Source organism: Perissodus microlepis, chromosome 18 (genome assembly GCF_051167445.1).
Source record: "Perissodus microlepis isolate ML-2025 ecotype Zambia chromosome 18, ASM5116744v1, whole genome shotgun sequence".
NCBI classification, from domain to species: Eukaryota; Metazoa; Chordata; class Actinopteri; order Cichliformes; family Cichlidae; genus Perissodus; species Perissodus microlepis.
In genome coordinates this window covers 19576200-19596489 of record NC_140478.1, presented here as the reverse complement: position 1 = coordinate 19596489, position 20290 = coordinate 19576200, and the positions used below count along the sequence as shown (strand labels likewise).

At 39.6% G+C, this 20290-nt stretch overlaps 2 protein-coding genes across 3 annotated transcripts; one reads left to right on the top strand and one right to left on the bottom strand.

The window, feature by feature from the left end:
- The first annotated feature begins 3245 nt into the window (after window positions 1-3245).
- arf1 (ADP-ribosylation factor 1) lies at window positions 3246-13619 on the top strand. 2 transcript variants are annotated; one of them, XM_084912482.1, is made up of 6 exons: window positions 3246-3408; window positions 9952-10071; window positions 11494-11687; window positions 11776-11886; window positions 12003-12127; window positions 12222-13619. In XM_084912482.1, the coding sequence occupies exons 3-6, from the start codon at window positions 11543-11545 to the stop codon at window positions 12378-12380; spliced, it is 540 nt and encodes a 179-aa protein (XP_084768608.1). In that variant the 5' UTR covers window positions 3246-3408; window positions 9952-10071; window positions 11494-11542; the 3' UTR covers window positions 12381-13619. The 2 variants fall into 2 exon arrangements, with proteins under 2 accessions (XP_084768608.1, XP_084768609.1); XM_084912483.1 differs by lacking the exon at window positions 3246-3408 and having other exon boundaries at window positions 7201-10136.
- A 987-nt stretch (window positions 13620-14606) lies between these two features.
- c18h1orf35 (chromosome 18 C1orf35 homolog) lies at window positions 14607-20242 on the bottom strand. Its single transcript, XM_084912480.1, has 9 exons — window positions 19899-20242; window positions 19635-19746; window positions 18182-18332; window positions 18050-18095; window positions 17871-17953; window positions 16993-17065; window positions 16808-16887; window positions 16451-16573; window positions 14607-15580 (listed from the first exon to the last, which is right to left on the bottom strand). The coding sequence occupies exons 2-9, from the start codon at window positions 19729-19731 to the stop codon at window positions 15325-15327; spliced, it is 909 nt and encodes a 302-aa protein (XP_084768606.1). The 5' UTR covers window positions 19732-19746; window positions 19899-20242; the 3' UTR covers window positions 14607-15324.
- Window positions 20243-20290: the final 48 nt, after the last annotated feature.

The following is a 20290-nucleotide window of genomic DNA, read 5'->3' as shown; positions in this document are numbered from 1 at the left end:
TGTTTGCCATTTTTTGGCCTTTACAAGTCCCTAGTTCTTCTACCGACATCTTTACATCTTAACATCTTTACAAGTGCAAGTGTACACACAATATTTAACACTACTTGGTAGAATGTGTTGTTTTTGTCTTGTGCATTTTATAATAACATGCATTTGAGGGGAAAAAATGTCTAATGTCATTATCCACTCAACTTGCAACCCTCTCAGATGTTGATACGGCCAAAAATTGTGCAATAGCTATCAAATATAATCATGAAGACATGATTATATAGACTGTACATGCCAAAACATGACCAGCTTTTATCCTATTTTCTGTAAATCAAACATGAATGCATCTTGGTTTGGCAGGGCAGTAAAGTGCCCTAGGGCGACAACCTCCAATTGACTCGGGCAGCAACCTGCGCCCTCGTGTGACCATCTCCCTGTCAGTCTGAGCATGCTGACACCCCTGACCCTGTCAAGAGTGTCAAATTGCTTGTCAGCGCCCATCAGTAAAGCACAATGACAAGCCCTCTAATGTATTACCACACGAGTGCCAGCCAGAAATGAGAGGCTGTACCTCTACCTGCAGCCTCAAGGCAGACAGGTGCGCCGTCAAGCAGCACACACACCAAGCATACACACACAAGGAAGCCCTTTCTATCAACAAAAAAAGTGACCAGACAAATGGTACGATGGTAAGAGTCTCGATGCATGAGGAAGCATCAGTTGTCAAAAATATTAATTATGTTCCGCACGATTTCATTAATTGTAATGCCCATGCTTGAAGACTGTGTTAGAAATGCATCCAAGATCATTACTCAGGCAGTTAAAGATGCTCTTTGGGGGGCTTACAAAACTCTTGTCAGTAGCAATCAAAACATGCTGCCTGGACCACCTTGGTAGCATGTTAGGCCAAAGGGCCACTCATAATCAACTTGTCAAAGTCACAGATAGCTGAATGTCGGAGAACTGCAAATAATACCAGATCAACATGACAAGTAAAAAAAAAAATAAAAAATTAATTTCCAAATTTGGAAACTGCCTCGGTTCTGATGCCACAGATTTTGGTTGTTGCTGGTTGTCCTTCAGGCCCTGCTAGAACATGCTGTGCATTCCAACCAATTATCTACCCTGAGGTGCAACAGGTTCACACTCTAATCTTTGATGCCTCCTCACATGGGATATAGCTGGATTTAAACAGGGAACAAGGGTGGGACAACCCTTAAAAACTTGTATACATAGCAAACATGAATCAACTTCAAACCAACCCACTGAGGGAAACAAAAAAGTCTTTCAAAGAAATACTTTTATCCTCACTATTGTTTCATCTTGCAATGGCTCGTCATAGCCCATGTGGATGCTTAAGGTGAGTTTCAAAGAGAGCAGAAGAGGCAGCTTCAGATATTACACCCATCAAACTGCCCTTTGGGTTCACTGAAGGTGATGAAATGTCTGGTTCGAGGTAGGTCATCAGAAGGCGCTTAGAATTCGAAAAAATGGACCATGGTAACCTCACGTCTGACCAAGTCATCCTTAACCAGGAAATCCAGTTCCCTGGCATGGACGTTGTGTTCTATGTGTACTCTTACACCTTGCCAGTATACCCACATACTCGAGCCAGCAATTTCCATTCTTATTACATCACCCTTACCACGCCAGAGGATTCATGTCCTTTCCGAGGAAGTACGTCTTTGAAGAGCTTGTCTCAGCCATCTGTCACGGATGTCACCATCTCCCATCAACACCACTGGCTCCCACATATCCTGTGGTAACTGAATGAATGAAAGGGTCACACTGGAAGTAAAACTAAAAGAATATTTTAAAAATAAAAGACCAAACTACAAATACTTTCTGACATCAAGAAGGAAGAATTCTGCACTGGGCAAGTAGTTTTATGGGAAAAAGATTTGATGTTTTCCAAACCTGAGCTTTGATGCATTTCAGTCAAGCCACCTCATTACCTTTGTTTCCAGAAACTGTGCCGTGAAATACTCAAACAACCTTAAAGTAGTATTGACTCAATATTGAATCGAACATTTACGTACATGCCCGGGGCGGAGTGCAAAATTTTATGTAAATCCCCTTAACGACCTTTTCAGGCCGCCGACAATCGCCATACAAAGGTGACTGGCAGGCGACACTGGTGCACATTTATCCTTTTGCCCCGGCCTGTCTCTCTCTGTGGCGCCCCCTACTGTGATAGGCGTGGGGTAAGGTGCCCAGTCGTACTTGTTGCCAATGGAAGAGGCCAGCATGGACCCTCTCATGGCAACGATGCAGGTCGTTGTAATAATGTTCGGTTTGTTTCCTGCTTCACACCCCCGTAATCCAGTACATGAGACGCAGAGGGAGGTATCCCATGCCTGTCCATCCGAGTTCCAACACTGCTTAGCCAAACCAACTCCTTTGTACGACTCACACAGCAGTCTATTGGTTGCCTCCGAGCCATTTCATAATATGCGACTATTATCACAATTATTAAGATTAATGGAACCCCACAACACAAAACCCCAAGTCCAAAATAAGTTAGTTAACGCAATGCGAAGGCTCGTGAGATTACAAATAAAACATCTCTTGTGCATAGAAATGTATGCATGCTCACACCCATTCTTTTTTTCTGCCTGTTTCATACACACATACACACACACACACACACTAGATCAGTGTTCCCAAGCCCCTTACTGAGCGTTTTTATCCTTGCTAGGCCTCGTCTCAGAGGGGAGTCAGGCCCCTACTGAGATTTTTACCCACTTCCTTGTGCAAAGCCTGTTTTGCCCCTTGGCAGCCATCTTCCATTCATTAACAACAGACGAGCTCTGCTTTCTGTCTCATCAGCTTAAAATTACTTTGATTTGGAAATGACTGATTCAGGCGGAGATGGCCATAAATGCTTCATAGGTGAAGACGTAGTCCATATTCCCATCACAGAAGTAAACATGAAGCATATTATCCTTCCAGACAGAGGCCATTTCTTGGAGTCCTACTGTATCTATCCCGTCTGAGGCCGTGGCCCCCCAGGAGGGCATAAGGCTTCTAGGGACACATTTAACATGAATAAAGAGGGGATTTTGGGGGGGCTATTTAAAAAAGAAGAAAAAAGAGGGCACATGTGTGTATGTGTGTGCGCAAGTTTGTGCATGTGTTGGAGAAAGCTGTTAAGCGTGATGATGCCATCAAAATTTGTTTGCGTTTGCGTGTTTGTGTGTGTGCTTTCGGGGAGGGGGTGTAATATATAAACCCCCTACTGTCCTATTTCTAGTCGTCTGTCCACACATCACAGCTGTCAGTATCCAGTGAGATATGAAGACGAAAAGGAATACAGAGAAGAGCCCTTCAGTTGGATATTACCGCTGGCTTTCCCCGGGGAGTATGTTGGATTTAGCGTTTGCCTCTGGGATCTTTACTGTACTTTCGACCCCCTACATGGTACGTTGTAAATGCATATTATGATCAATCCAATAAATTCTGCTGCTTTTACTTAATATCCTCATTCAATAAAAGATAACACTGTATTATTATGATCCTTAAGTTTACAGATTATCTAGCTTTATTTCTGCCTATTTGTCTGCAGATGTTCACAGACAATATTGTTTTCAGCCCAAAGCTATAATTTTCCAGCGAAAGGGATTATCTCCAAGTCCAGATATATGACTTGGCTAAATCATGTGGGACAATATCTAGTTATAAAATATGAATTTGACAAGTTGCATTGTAACTTTTTGTACTAATCTCAGTTGTCACATCTCAACAGCTGCACCTGCGCTGTGGTTGTATGTAAAAAGGAAAACTGGGACTTGATTTTGTTTGGGGTTTTTCTTTAGTTCTATGGAGTACATTTGAAATAAAGAAAGGTTTAATGCTACTTTTTTTTACTTCCACTCCAAACTTCTAGCAAACTTTTTGTGGGAAGAGATGTGACATTTTTATAGTGAAAAGGTAGAGAATATTTGACAGATGAAGCTGACAAACTCACTGCACAAATAAAGCCTTATTCTCTACTCTCTTTTCTTTTTTCGGTCTCTGTTTTTCTTTGATTTAGGTATTGTGGTTTACCTTGGTCCAGATGGGACCAGTAAACGTAAATGGAAAGCCATTCAGATGGCTGCTTAGTTGGTTAAGAGTGTCAATGGTTACCTGGATGAAGGAGATTTTCTAAATAAATGTACGGCTCTTTATGAATGTTGCTAAATGCTGATTTCCTCGAGGGGAAAAATATTACCAGTAACCAAATGTTCAGTCTTTACTTAATACAATATTTTTCTTTTTCATATCTTACTCTGTTGTTTGGCTTCTAAGTCATCCGGGTACAACAGTTTGCAACAAGTCTGCCTCAAAGTAAATATATCAAAAAGTAGTAAAAGTTCTGTTGCCTGAATTTAAGGAGGCAGTTGCTGAGATTATGGACAGATCTGCACAATTTATCTTCAATGAATGTTTTAATGTTTAGACTTTGATTTTGTGGATGTGTGAAGATTGTGGAGATTTAGCGATGGGTCACCATGAGGAAACTACTGTTGCAATTAATCACCTCCAGCCAGTGTTCATTTTCAGGGTGATTTATACAATAGTACAAGAAATCATAGAAATATAAGTCAGGATATGATAAAGGACAAGTATTTAGTTATGGATATTTCTCACTATCTGAGAAAAAAAAACTTTGACGCACAACATGAAACTCTTTGAAAAGAAATTCTTTATTCATGCAAAGTTTTAAATAAAATGTTTCTTTTCAACAAGTGAAACCCATCAGCGGTCAACATCAGTGATGTCTGGAAGTGTAAAATTTTAAAGTGAATCTCTAAATCATCCTGATGACTCTTTGGTTGTCTTTGTGATTGAATTTTTCTCTCACTGGGCTACTGATGATTCATCCTGAACAATTATTTAGCAGCAAAGTAAAGTAGTGCAAAAACACTGGGTCATTGTTTTGTTGCTGTGGAAAATGCAGAAAATAAAAAATATACCGTACAGTGCAGACGTCTTGAGTCACCTTTCATTTCTTTATATTTTGATATGAAAACACGAGATAGGTGCAGCGAATCTTGGAAACACCTGCAAATACACAAAGTGAAAGTCGATATTTAGTGTGACCCCCTTTATTCTTCAACACAACATGAACTCTCTTGTCCAAGCTTTCTTGTGATTTTTTTTATATAAAAGAAATCTCCAGGCTTTTGAAGGACATTCAAAGCTCTTCTTTGGATGCTGGCTGCCTTTTGTTCTGTCCTCTGTCAAGATGATCCCACACTGATTAAATAACGTTGAAGTCCAGGCACTGGGGAGGCCAATCCATGACTGATAGTGTTCCACTGTGTGTTTTTCTATCCAGCTGTGCTTTTACTGCACTGGCAGTGTGTTTGGGATCATTGTCATCCTGAAAAATGAAGACGTTGCCAATCTTATACTTTCCACATGGTATTTCATGCTGGATCAAAATCTGATAGTATTTTCCAGCATTAGTAATTCCTTCAAAGGATCCCCATTACCACTGGGTAAAATGCAGCCCCAAACCATAACAGAGCCTCCACCGTGTTTTCAGATGAATGTAGACACTCACTGTTGTACTCTCTGCTGACCTTCTCAATATTGACAAGCATTTGATTATGTGTGCAGGCATTTGAAATCTGGATTCTTCGCCCCATAAGACCTGTTTTTAGTCCAGTTAGTGTGTAATTTGCAATACCTCAGCCTTTTATCCCTTATCTTATTTCTTGACAGCCAACTTTCAGCTGAGATCGTTCCTGCTGAGGCTTCAGTAAACTGCAGATGGATGAACTAAAGTGCCAGATGCATCTCTTAGGCCCTGTGTCAGGACTTTTTTTCTCCTGTTCCTTCCTTTTCCTGACTTGCATACACTTTTCATCTTCTATAGAGAGCTTTTTGGGTCTGCTATCCCTTATTTTACTCTCCACTTGTCCACTTTCCTCCTTTAAGGACACACTGCACACCACGCCAAGTTTTTTGGATAATAACTCTTGGAGAATCACTTGGTTGGTGAAGAAACTCTGTTTTATGCATGTCAGTCTCCATTATTTTTTTTCAGAGACTCATCTAAAGAAATGGGAAGAAATAATTTGTTTTTGTGACAGGCTGCTAGTAACTAAGTGACGAAAGATGTCATTTAAAATTGGTTCTTTGCTAAATTCTCTGGTAGGTGTAGATACTGCTTGATCGCTTGAGTTAGGTGTCTTTTGTATGCCTGAATGAATCATAGGTTAGTGTTAAGTGGTTCAATAAACAAAGGAGGAAAAAAACTGTTCATCTGAAAATGGTGAAGTACAAGGGCTGGATAAAAAAAGGAGTGAAAAAGCAGCCCGTGTCCAAAGAAAAAGTTTGAAAGTCCTTTGGAAAGATTAACGAACTATTTCTCAAGCCCACTATTACTTTTTACCAAAAGAAACTGCTGTAGATTTCAGTAAGGGCTCTGTATAATAACAGTGCAATGCTGGCAATGCTAGCTGACAGTATTTGATTGCATTTTAACGAGAAAATTTGCAACAGTTTAAGCTTGTCTTGGGATTACAAAAAGGAGCTCTCTGTTATGGCATTAGATATCAATATTTTAATTGCACTCACTTCAGATGTTCATAATGACAGTACAGTGGGGAGAATGAAATGCTTTGTTATGTTTTCTAATCTTGTTAGTACTACACAAACGTGGACAAACCTCTAATTTACTCTACTAACTACAGGTAATAACAGACTGTACAGTGTTCATTCTTCGACAGAAAGACACATCCACAATGTGAGCACAGATGTTGTGGATACAAATGAGCATAGCAACTGTTATAATGTACACCACGTATTCTTTTGCCTTTAAAATGTTCTAAAAGTAAGAATGCCAGTTTACTCATCAGATTTATATCATTCATTTTCCTGCTTTTTTCCACGCCTTGTGTTATGAATTGAATTGGTCTTTTTCATTTTAGAAAAGCACAGATTACATCATCTTTACATATCTAAGAAAAGCGTGTCATTCAAAGCATGACAGTCATGCAAACTGGCACATGTCAGGATTTGTTTTTGAAAAACAGAAACTCTTGGCCTTTTTTTTTTGTCACTTAGCAGCTTGTTTGCTTTGACAGAAACAGTTTGCAGTATACACTCTGCCAATATGCTCCCCCTCCCTGACTGTCTCAACAAAGTTCTCTGTGTGCTCTCTATCTCTAAAAGCAAACAAACAGAAACATAGTGGGGTCTTTGCTTCTTTCTAATAACTATATATAATAAAATGTATTTATTTTTCGTTTGCTTTGGATGGCAGCGTTGATTTCAAATGTCCGACAGCTGTCCGAAAAATGTAGGCCAAACTAAAAAGACAGTAACACTTTGCAGAAACTTTTAACTGCTGCTATTAAACACCTTCCACACTTTTAAAGAAGGACAACTGTTGCTTTGAAAATATGCTGAAAGCGATCTCTATGGCATTCTGCGGGGCAAAACCACAAATTACGGTGGCAGAGTGAATGGCATTATGAGACTTCAGTGTGTGGTCCTTCACTAGTCTCCCCTCCTGCTGTTCTCTCCTGGCCTTCTCCCCTCCTGCTGCCCCCTCTGCTGGGGTTAGCAGGCATAGTTGACCCTGGTTAAAATTCAACTGTCCCGGTAATAATATGGTTAGTTTTTCCCTTATTGGCCTGGTCATGGAACAAAAGGAAGTGGAAACTGCAAAATTGAAAAGAAAAGAAAAGAAAAGAAAAGAAACTCAAATGAATCTGAATCAAAAAAATTATGATAGACTATAGAAAATGATGCACGCTGCAGCAAGCTTTGGGTATAAACGCACATGTTTAAAATAATTAAAAAGGAAAAGTGAAGCAAAATTGCTCAGGCCTTAAATATAATTATGTGTGTCCTGGGTTTATACTGTGAGTACTCTGGATGCGTTTACAGTTTTTAAATCCAGCAGTGAATCATTTACTTACATCGGGAGATAGTGGTTTTATCGTTAATCCTAAATTGCACCTCTTCTTTCTTACATCTTTACCTTGGTTTTTGTCCTCTTCAATTACAGTGTGTGGCATCCACTGGAAGCAATAGCAATAATAATAGTAATAATAGTAATAATAATGATAATTGGTATACAGACTGTTGGCAGTCGCTTTTAACCAAGTTCCATGTCTGAGCCTCCAGCAATCCACCCCCAGCACGAGTCAACTTTGGTGTGTGTGATTAATTTATCAGTATACTAGTCACCAATATAAACTAGTCACCATAATTAACTGCTGAATAAAGTGAAGCTCGTGACTGCCACCATATTTTCAACAGAAAATTGTTTCCTGAGGTCATATCTAAACTCGGACGGTGGGTTGGCTTCAGATAGTCTTCATCAGACTTCTTTTTGCAGTCAGAAGAGCTGCCCACTGCTGGCCATCAGAGGTAACACAGGTCTAAGGCACTTTTGCATTGGCTTTGTTTTTCAGATGTGGAACCGAAGTCTATTAAAAATAAATACAGCCAGTGATTCTTAGATTTTCAAAATATTTTTTTCTTTACTGATTATTAATTTACCACTGGAATGCACTACGAGTCAAAATTACTTGTTTTAATCAGTGCTTACAGTATAGACTGTATATAGAAGCTAGATGTAGGCACTGTGATGTAAGTTTCCGGTTGAGCATCTTGTCCAGTGCTGACATAGCTTTTAAAAACTTTCCCAATATTCACAAGTGAAAAGGTGGATCGGATTTTCTTGTTTAATCTTAACTTAAAAGATGGAAACTTCAAAATGAATTATATATGACTTGCTCATAGAAGTAGGAAAGTCCAGAGGTCGGGTCTCTGCAGGAAAAATTAGTAGCTGTATCAATGGTGGCAATCGCAACAGATTCTGCCAAAGAGAAGCTGAAATGAGCTCATAAGACAGGGCTCTGACTTTTTTCCTTTCATAACTTATCAGTCAAGAAGAATATTATAAAGCTGAATGATTAACCACAAGTAACTTGTGGACTCAGATACATGAAGTGTTTCAGGTTTTGATTAGTGCGGTTGGAAAGGAGGTGAACCTCGAGCAACTAATAAGCTACTCTTGGGAACTTTAGCAGTTAGTGGGTCTTCAGCAGGGATAGGAATTTAAAAAAAAATGATGCCACTTGGGAACCGCTTCCAAGTTTTTCAAAGCATTGGAACTGTATGTGTCTGAACTTATCAATTCTTTTATCAATCCCTGTAGCTGCTGTCAATGCACATTAATTTCAGATCAGCAATGTCATACATGCGTGTCTAGTGTTGCCATAAAAAAAGAGTCATTGCAGGGAAGACGAATGATTACAAAGCATTGCTTCATGAAGACAGATGATAGCAGTGTTAGTTGTAATGTCTGTAACATAATTATTTCAAGCGGGGTGGAAACACCAGCAACATACGCAACATGGGATTCACTTCAAGGAGTGTCATGTATTTGATGTGCACCACAAGTGCTACCGCTACAGTTTCCCAACTGAGCAGCTCATCAATGCAGATGTGTAACAAAAATTTTATTTAACTAAGAAAGCCTGAAAGAAAATGAATGCCATACTAGTCTGCCTTTATTTACTCGATTTTAGATGTTAACTGATAGATTGATGTTACATCTAGAAATAGGCAGTAGTCTGTTTGGGATTTAAAATGTTTTAAAAAATCAGTTTTGATGACACTGAAAATCTGTTTATGTATAAAAGTGGATCAAGGATCAATAAGGGCTGGTGAGCAGATTCAATGATGGCACTGGTATAAAAAAAAAACTTTATAAATTCCTATTCCTAGTTTTCAGGGAAATTTAAGATTAAATTTCAATAGTAAATTAAAGTCAACAGGTCATAGACACAGCATGTTTATCGTGCATTTGTACTTGCCAGTCCAAGGTAAAGCTATTTTTACTCTAAATAGTGCCATAACTAAAACAAAAAAAAAAACCCAAAAACTAAACAAAACAAAAAAACGAACAGTGGAGGCTGTCATGTGTGCGTGTGTTTCTCCCCGCAACCACAGGGGGAGACACTTCTCCCGGCACGGTGAACGCAGGAGTTTTGCAGGAACCTCTGACGTGTCAGACTGTCGCCATTTTCCTAAGGAAGGAAACGCCTAGAGGGAACAAAACATTTCAACTGAGTAAGTGTGCAAGAGAGACTTTTTGTTAAAGAAAAAAGAAAAGGTAGCTTTTACAATATCTGAAGGTAAATGTACAAAACACCATGTGTTGTCAAGCAAAATCGGCTTTTGTGTGTGCGATTCCGATCACCATAGTCAGAAAAATCTGACTTGCAGCTTGTTAGCGGAATTATCTGAATCGACGAGTCTGTCCTTCCCTTCTGTGTGCGTGGGAGGGTTTTTTTGTACTCTCTCGCACATGATTTCATATTCAGAGTAACTGGGAAACACATAAATAGAAATGCAATTGTTGTTTTTATTTCTCAAGTTGGTACTCTTAAAATCTGAGCGGGTCGGACGACTATTAGCGTTGCACCGTAACAAGCTAGCATCACCGTTTGTTTACCTGCTCTGAAAGTTTTTGCTCCGAGCTAAATATTGAAAATGCTCCAGTAAGCCGCGTAAAATATTCGGTTCCAAACATGTTGCATAGACTGAAAAGACAAATACTGGTACAGTGTGACAGCTAGCGAGTTTCCTTATAATTTTATTTAATAGCTTTCAGGAGTCACGGAGTGTTTAACGTCCCTTTTATCGAGGTTGGTGCTACCACGAGTTTCTGCCTTTAAGTAGTATTCAGAAGCTCATATATTGCATATAGTATACATCACACTGATTAATGCGAGTGCGATAATAGAAAACTGCTTACAGATAATTGTGTTTAGCACAACAGTAGCATCATACTGATTTCTGAGGATATTTAAAAATGTCCTAAAATTGTCTAACAGCCTTTACAGTTGCACTCCCATGCTGCCCACGTCACTCAATAACAGCAAAATTTCAAACATTCACCTTTAATATTTTTGGCACAAGCAAATGTAGCTGTCTGTAAGATGATTTGATCACTCCACAAGATCCATCTCACTGGTTAGATGAGGCTAACAAAATTTTAGTCATGGACATAGACTTTATTTAATCCCACACAGAGGAAATGCACTTGTTACAGCAGTATAAGGGACAGGAATTAAAAGCAAGTTAGAGATATATATTAGAAAAATAAAAATAGAAAAAAATAGTGTACAGAAAATACCAAATTGCTATATGCAGAAAAATGCACCACTGTTTTTTATATGTATATTAAGTGCAGTGGGAGTAATAATAGTAATACACATGTATTTTTTAAAACTGTATTTAAGTTGCACACAATATTTTTTATTTAATGTATGGCGATGTTGAAGTTTGTTCACTGAAATTTTAGCTTAGCAATTTTTACTAGCCTGGATGGTGTGATCAACACATACTCAGACCTTCAGTTTGCTGTCGCAGCAATCAGAGGCAGTGTGTCCATCATTTGGGAGGTTGGAACACGGTTTGGTGTTTTCTTATGTTTACCAGCAGCACGTCTCTGTATTGGAGCTGAACAACTCCTCTCTTTCTTCACAGGTTTTCTTTTTGTTTTTTTGTACTTTTTGGGTTCCTGTCACCAGCCGCCATGGGGAATATGTTTGCAGGACTGTTTAAAATGTTCGGGAAGAAGGAGATGAGGATACTCATGGTGGGTCTGGATGCTGCTGGAAAGACAACGATTTTGTACAAGCTTAAACTCGGAGAGATTGTAACTACCATCCCTACAATAGGTAATACAAAAACTGTTTTACATGACACAGGAAGGAAGCCTAAAGACTCGGTTTGTTTTTAATGTGAATATTTGTTTCATATCTCCAGGTTTTAATGTGGAAACGGTAGAATACAAGAACATCAGTTTCACTGTATGGGATGTCGGCGGTCAAGACAAAATTCGACCGCTGTGGCGTCATTACTTTCAAAACACTCAGGGTACGTTTTTTTCCTCATCGCCTGACATTTGATGGCTCATGTTAGTCTATTTGAACATGTCTTCTGGTTTGTATTTAGAAGATTTACACCCATTTATTTGATTGCACTTGCTCCAGGTCTTATCTTTGTCGTGGACAGCAATGATAGAGAGCGATGTGGAGAGGCTCGTGAAGAGCTCCTGAGAATGTTGGCAGAGGATGAGCTGCGTGACGCCGTGCTGCTAGTGTTTGCCAACAAACAAGTAAGTCATCAAGTCTTTTATATAAGCAGGTGTACATCATAAACACTTTTCACCTTTCCTTTGTCTAATGATTTCTCACCTTCTTTTTTTATAGGACCTCCCAAATGCTATGAATGCAGCAGAACTCACAGACAAGCTCAATCTTCATTCCCTGCGCAACCGACAGTGGTACATCCAGGCGACCTGTGCCACCACCGGAGATGGCCTCTATGAAGGGCTGGACTGGTTGTCTAATCAACTCAAGAACCATTAATGATTACAGCATTTTAAAATCCAATCTCCTCCACCCCAATCTCTGACCTTGCTCTTTACTCTTAAGATCTTGCTAAACTGAGTTACGTTGTACTGGAAGCTGCTCTCGTGTCAGCTGTTATTACCACAAACATGCAGGCCAGTGGTGGGGGGTGGGCTATTCTTGTAAAGCAGCTTTATTTTTATTTTTTTCATATTTTATGTAAGTGTAAATAAATTTGGTAATGGGGCAGCTTGTTGCACGCTTTAAAATCCTACTGTGGTGATTTGTCTTTCTGGCTGTTGGGCAGCCATGTGTGCATTGAATAGAAAAACAAAGGCAGGGACTTTACCAGCAGATGTTGGCCTACAAACTCAATGCAGTTGAGGTTACACGTACTGTAAGGACTGATTTTAATTTTTTATTAGAAATGATAAAGAATCATACACTGATTATGCACTACTTGCAACTACTACTGGTAACTTTTATCAGTAACTAGAAGTACCAGCGCCTCAAAATAAGTATAAACACTGGCATTGACTATATGTACTGACATTGCCCCCCCACCTCCGTCACGCACAATCTGTGAACACCTACCAGCCTTTGTTGTTTTAAACTAAGAAATGTTGCATTGACCTCACATCTACCTGCTTTGGGGTAACAGGGAGGAGCCAGCCTCTTGAGCCTGCATTGAATTCTTGTATTTTAGAGTCTCAGGTTGAATATGTGCTGCCTTTGCAATGTACTTGTTAGCAAAACTGCATGATGTAGTCTGTTTGTCTTTAAGGGCATGCATTATTATCTACTGGGTGTTTACATCATACAGCTGCAAAGGAACTCTTAGCCCACTAATAACTATAGCCATACACTGTTAATTTGTTGTAAGGAGCGGCTTAGCATCCTCACTAAGGGCTCTATTAACGTTTGCCTTTTATTGAACTCAAACCTGGGAATTTGCATTGTGCAGCTATGACATTAGTGCCAATGTTTTCCTTTGCAGCACGTTGGGTTTTCTTTTGTAAACTGGCCGTCCATAAATGCCTTTTTTTTTTTAAATATGAGACACATCACTTCCCCCCCTCCCCCCAAAACTTATTTGTAAAGGGTGTGGCTGTTTTAACTGATTGCATAGTTTGATTTTTAGCTGCCTAAAATGTAATGTTATTCTCTTAAGGTTGTCTGTGTTCTTATGTAAAGCTTGATCCTGCAATTGATTTTCATTTTGTTTCACACCATGTAATAAAATCTAATTTTATGCTGCTTTTTGTAGGCTGTCCCTTGACATCAACTATTACAGAATTAAATGAAGTTTTAGACTATTTAGACAAAAGGATTAGGCATCACCTTGGCATTTATTTCTGCTCAGCGAATCAATCTAAAACAGAATATGAGAACACGTATGTGCAGCAATTAATTGGCAATTGATTTTAGTTGCAGCATTAATAGAATTACTATTACAAAGGCCCCAAACTTGTGTCTGTGACTTCTTAAGGCTATCACCCCTTGACCTAGGAAGAAATATGTTGCCCCAAGGTGATGAAACCACCCAGTGCTTAGGTTAAAGCAGTTATGTGAAGAGCACACCCTGTTTCACATTGTGTAAGGGTGGCAATCTAGGACCACATTCTTGCAGGTTGATTAGGCTGCTACGGTTAATGCAGCCAAGCCTGTAAAACATGGCAGGAGAGTATGGTAGCGGTGGAAGAGGAGGTAGTTTGAGTCTTGGGTCCCTCATAGGGTGGCTTTGTCTAGCCTTCTCTCCTGCTGCTTCATCAGCTTGGTTTGTGTGTGGTGGTCTAACGGTACTCGGCCATATAAATAGAAAAAAAAAGGGCCAGCCTAGTTTTTTGCACTTTTCTTTTTGAATGCCTTGCTCTTTTTTTAGTGTACCCCCCCAGGTGCCAGTCCACAGAATACCCTCTTTCAGACCAATTCAAGGCAAATGCAAACACTACTCTATTATGACCAGTAAAGAGCATTCCAATGGTATCGCACCAGTCGGAGCTGAACCTAGAATGACGAGGGATTACTTAGAAAGGAAAATGGCCAGTGTCTGAGTAGTAGGATGAGACGGAGATGTATAGATGAAAAAAAAAGGTGTCAAGAAGCATCTTGAAGGAGCAAATGTTTAGGTTTTCCAATATAAAAATGTAACCAATAGAAGTTTGTGTTGAGGGATTTTTGCCGGCAAGTGCTTAGGCAGTCAGGTGAACGGCTCGAATAGAACTTTCACTCAAAAGAATGGGGTTCAAGTCTATGCATTTTATTTGTTTTGATATGGGTTTTTTCTCCCTGTCACTGTTTGGTTAGGCACCAAAACTACATGCTTAGATTCAAGAAAAGAAATACTTATTAACATACACTCTTTTACCAGTTTGATTATAATCGTAGAAGGCTTCTTTGGCAGCAAGCCCTTGAAGCAACATTCCTGTGCAAAAAGTGGCAGTTGCACCATGTCTTTATGGTAACCTTACAAAAAAAAAAAAAAAAAAAAGATGTTCATGTACCTGAATGAGTCATGTCATGACAGGGTCATTAAGAATTTCCATGACGGATTATTGTGTGTGCTTGCAGTAACAATGATCAGGGTTGAACTAATGTTAAATAAAAGCTTTGAGGACAAGGAAGAAAATCATTCCACTTGCTTTGGGAAAAAAGTTTCTATATTTATCCAAGATAAAACCCCCAAAATACAAAGCTTAAAGCAATACAGAGTACTTGATATTTGATGATTAAATAACTCGACGTGATCAAAAACTGTCAAACCAAAACACCAGTGTCACATGAGCAACCTTCTGAATGAAGAAGTTAAAACCTGAGGCTAAAGTCTGTTACACTGATTAGAGTGCATCCACAGTCTGTTTGGCTGTTCAAGTAAATAAGGTCTTGAGGGTCTGTCAAACTGCTGTAGAGCACTCTGTCCACATTATGCATGTTTGAATCAGGGGTGGGGGTGGGCACGACATTAGTCGTCCGAGTCTGTGTCATGGCGCCGCCTGTGGCTTTGTGTGGCACCAGCAGGGGCCTTCTTGTGGCTGGCAGGGTTGCGAGGGACAGGAGATCCTCCATCAGAGGAGTCTGTGTCGTGCCGCTGCCTTCGATGATGGGGGTTGGAGCGCTGTCGCTCGGCCTTTGCTCCCCCCCTTGAGTGGCTGTCATGGGGTCTGGCTCCGCTCTGACTAACGTATGATGGATTATGATGATGGTGGTCCTTTCTGTGCCTAAAAAGTACAAGGAAACAAATAGTGTTGGGATTAATGCTGTGAGGGTATGGGAGAATAAACGGCACCTGCAAGTGGAAATAACTGGCTGTTTTTTTTGTTTGATAAAATTGTGTTCAAGTTTATTGTTATTCTTTTCCTATCGCACAAGTTACTGAAGCACATAAAAAACAATGTTTAATCTGCCTCTTCAATTGAAATATAAAGAAAGTCTTGTGACGCATGCACCCCATATATAACACAACAAGTGAAGTTGTTGTATGTAAGACAGTGCCTCACTGCCCTCTAGTGCTGACACAACAATTTGGCTCCCAACAAAAAGACTGCAATGTAATTTAAAAATATAAACAGGGCTGCACATAAGTGGTTCGCTATCAAAATAAAAGACGCGCACCAGATAAGAAGCTGTAACGCACGTTTGCGTACAAAAGATGTTCTGGAGGAGGACAGACATTTGTTTAGAACTCTTAAAGATGTCGAAGAAGCAAGCTCCGTAAGCAAATACTTTGGTGTTCCTCCACCGCAAAAGAAGCACGTATTCCAGGAAAATCCGAGAATACGCGCTTCTTTTGCTTTCTTAATGTAAAACTCGTTCACCCATTCACACACCTACTTGAGGAAGTGCTTTTTTTTTTTCATGCCTAAGCACTTTTAACCTAATACGCACACGCTCACATTCCGATGGACGCATTGAGGGCAGACTGGGGTTCTTTGCCCAAAGATACTTCCAATTAGAAGTGGGAGCAGCCAGGGATTGGTCTACCTCCACAGCCCCCCGTCTTTAAAAACACGATTTTAAAAACATATTTTGAGTTTGGTCCAGACTCATGCTGAATAGTGTTTGAACGTTAAATGCAGAAATAAACCAACCTCTTCCTGTTGTCCTCAGAATCGGAGGAGGATGAGTCTCTCCTTTTTCGTTTTTTCTTTTTTTCCTTTTTCTTTTTCTCCTTTTTGTTCTTTTTTTCTTTGTTTTTCTTATTACTGTCATGCCTTCAGAGAGGGTAAAGAAAGTAGTGAAGATTACATTTCAACAAATTACATTATTTTTTCATTTCAAATGTATTATTATCAGTATTATTATTATTTATGCATTCTCATTCATTTGTTCACTGGCTATTATTAAAAGAAAACTTAAGAAACTGGACACAGGGTCAGATTTTGTCCAGTAAATCTAAAAGTTTGTGTGTCTGAAACATTTTACAAGTAGTAATTATCCAGTCTCACCTCTGTTCCTCCACCTGTTTTACTGCACTCTCATTTGTTTTTGTTGCTGAAGCTTCTGTATGACCTTCAGTCCTGACGTGCTGGACAAAAAGCATTTCTTAATTTTTGCACAGAGTGTAAAATGCCTCAAAGCAGAGTAATATCTAAGCACCACTACCCCAAAAAAGGTAATAACACAATCTTACTGTAAAAACCGGCAAGCCCATTTTAGCAACCTCCTTTTCTTTTTGGGACAGGACCATTCTCCGAGACCCTGCACTGCAGATGGAAACATTGAAAACACAATAAGACACTTTAGAATCAAAACATTGAAAAAAGAAGCTCTTTTGACACCACTTTTTCCATGATGACAGTTTACATTTTTGCTGACTTATCAAATACACTAACTGGCCACTTTACTAGGTACGCCCGTTCAAGAAATATCTAATCAACCTGTCACAAGCCAGCAACTCAGTGCATTTAGATGTGTAGACATGTTTAAGAAAATGTGCTGAAATTTAAACTGAGCATCAGATTGGTGAAGAAAAGTGACACTGAGCAAGGCATTGGTGTTGGTCCCAGATGGGCTGGTCTGAGTTTTTCAGAAACTCCTGATATACTGGGATTTTCCAACACAACAATCTCTAGCGTTTACAGAGAATAGTTTGTTTTGGGTTTTTTTTTTTACTTAAAACATAAGATATCCAGTGAGGTACTATCATGCCAATATAGACCAAGATCTCTGAGGAATGTTTCCAGCATCTTGTTGAATCTATAACACGAAGAATTAAAGTATTTCTGAAGGCAAAATGGCGTTGAACCCTAATAACCCCCAACGAACTAGCAAGGGGGTACCTAATAAAGTGAGTGTATGGTTAATTTAAAACAAGAGTCCCTGATAAAGATTAAACTACCTTCACCTTCAGGTTCTACCTTCACCTTAGTGATGCATACTGTCCTTTTAACAAATGTTCATTTATTTTTATGTTGTTGCTTTTCTATATTTATTTATTTTACTCCAAAAATAAAGCACCTTTAAACATCACTGTTTCATGTGGAAAAAGCAAACATAAAAAGAAGTCACCTGGAGCTTCCTAAACCAGAAACACGGTCAACATTTCTCTCATCGCCATCAGCCTCGTCCCTCCTGCAAACCTCTACAAGGTCCTGCCATAGAAAGTCAAATAAAAATTCACATTACTAAGCTTTTGAACAATAGCAGATTATTTTTTTTAAAAATCATTCATAATTTAAGTCACACACCTCTTTGGTTAGACCAGTCGGTTGTCTCTTTATATTCTTGTGCCCTCTAAATTGATAATGGAAAATGAGAAATTACTAAACTGGTCAGTTTAAACTTCCCGTTTTATCTCTTTTATGGGAAGTTGTACATACAGTGCAGCCATCAACGCTTCTTCCTCTGCTGCCTTGACAGCAGCAAGTTCCTCCTCCCTGGACAAAGGTGCACCACCCTTTTTGTCCTTTGCATACCATGTCAGATCTTTGCCTTTTTGCCATCGCCCCACTGGTGCCATCAACGAGTTACCTGGAAACAGAGGAAGTGATGACACGTGATAAAGATGACGGATTCCAGAATATGATGTATGATAATTTCCTTTTCATTCTTAAGTAGGGCTGTGCGATATGACCAAAATCTCATATCCCGATATAAAACATCTATCATCGATAACGATATAAATCACAAAAATTTATCATTTTCTGTAAATTCTGTGAATCTCGGGTAGCTGAAGTGTTTCCAGCTGGGCGTCGTGTATCTGGAGTAGAGTGTTTTACCGATGCATGAAACTACACATTTTTAGACATAGGTTGTAACGACCGCCGTTTTCTTTGCGAGTATTTATTACAGGGCATGCTGCAGGGAAAAGCCTGTTCTAACGTTTGAGTCTAAGGTTTATTCAGTTTATTTTGAAAACTCTCAACAGGATCTTGAGCTTTATTGTGAAAGGTTTATGTTTTGAGCCGTAGCATAACACTGAATGAAGCCTGTGTTACAGACATCCAGATGGTGTCAACATTGTTTTTTCCCCAAATAGTCAAGAATTGTGCATTTTTGTTTTGAAATTATTTACAGTACGTATAGGAGGGTAAAGTCAATTTAAAAAATGTCTTGTGTACACACGATAATTGTGTGTGTACAAAAAATGTGCACAAACACAAACTTTATTGGATTTTAGGGGCCCCACACTAAAATGACTTATTCATTAGTCATGGCAAAGATGATGTTGGTATTGTTAGTATTGTCCCTTTTTTTAAGTTTCCTTTTTATGTACAACTTAAAAGAAAAAATACTTTTTTTAATCTTTCTATTAGCATCCTCCCCTCCACAGCCACGTGTTTAAACAATATATTTTAACATCTGCTGCTAACATCAAGTATAATGAGGACCTTACTGTACAATAATATTAATATGATGCTTTTCCATGAGTGCTTTTTAAAATGCACGTTCCTGAACAATTTAAGTAGGGTTACTTTTGGGAGTCCTATTTTTCATCGGCGGTGGCCGCTATGTAGGCTAGCTGCTGTTAGTTTGCTGGGCATGCTGGCAACTGTGTAGGCTCACATAACGGAGAGACTACGTGTCTGTGCTCAGGGGTGGGAGCAATGAAAGCTAGGACTTGCTTTGTGTAGACTGAAAGACAAGGCGAAACCCGAGCCATTAGACCAATCCAGACTTCGTGTAATGAGGGAAACGACAACAAAAGGTATGGGAGAGTTGCATGTGAGGCCGTGGTGTGCGTAGTTTAAGAGCTCAGTTAGAGCTATATGAGCAGCACCGCATCTGGTTGCTGCTGATAGCAGACAGATGGCTACCATCTCCTGTACTTACCGAGATAGTTTTCTCTGTGTTTGTCGACTTTCACTTCATTCCAGTTGAACTGGTCCTGACCTCCCCGTACACCTCCAGATCTCGAGGAACCGAACATTTTAGTCGGGTATCTCTAAAAGTTAAGGCAAAAACAATGTCCTGTTAACGCGAAGAGCTAACTTTTAGCCACGTTAGCACATGACCCGCGCGACCGGCTAGGCCTTCAGCTAACACTCATCCGGGGAGTTTTTGTGGTAAGTTTAAATTCCCTATGGTTACTAGGACCTGTTGGTGAGAGGCTTGCTTCTTAGTGGTAATGCTTCCTTTGCCTAGAGGCACTGCTTCCAGTTTCCCCAAGTCTCCGCAGAGCGCAGGGGAAATAGTTTGTTTAAACGCTAGTTAGCTTAAAATCGTTAATATGCGTCTTTAGGTTATAGTAATTACTGCCAGCCCGCGCACATGTCGGTACTGCCGCTTTTGAAGAGGCTGCCTGATTCCAGTTGAAAGCATACATACATTCACAATAATAATAGCTTTAAAATATCAGCGTCTTCGTCATTATTTGTTTGGCTAATGTTGCTAAAAGCCCTGCTTTTTCAGCATTCTCTCGCGCGCATTCTTGACGCTCGTGAACGTCACTTGTTGGTGTTTTGGCCTGTGGTGATGACGTAGGCAGC

What these genes read in the sequence shown, in the direction of transcription:
- arf1 (XM_084912482.1), top strand. Translation starts at nt 11,543, where the DNA reads ATGGGGAATATGTTTGCAGGACTGTTTAAAATGTTCGGGAAGAAGGAG. An exon ending in TTACTTTCAAAACACTCAGG is followed by an intron (nt 11,887 to 12,002) that starts GTACGTTTTTTT and finishes CACTTGCTCCAG; the next exon opens with GTCTTATCTTTGTCGTGGAC. An exon ending in TAGTGTTTGCCAACAAACAA is followed by an intron (nt 12,128 to 12,221) that starts GTAAGTCATCAA and finishes CTTTTTTTATAG; the next exon opens with GACCTCCCAAATGCTATGAA.
- c18h1orf35 (XM_084912480.1), bottom strand. Translation starts at nt 19,731, where the DNA reads ATGTTCGGTTCCTCGAGATCTGGAGGTGTACGGGGAGGTCAGGACCAG. An exon ending in TGGGCTTGCCGGTTTTTACA is followed by an intron (nt 16,888 to 16,992) that starts GTAAGATTGTGT and finishes CTTTTTGTCCAG; the next exon opens with CACGTCAGGACTGAAGGTCA. An exon ending in AAACAGGTGGAGGAACAGAG is followed by an intron (nt 16,574 to 16,807) that starts GTGAGACTGGAT and finishes CCCTCTCTGAAG; the next exon opens with GCATGACAGTAATAAGAAAA.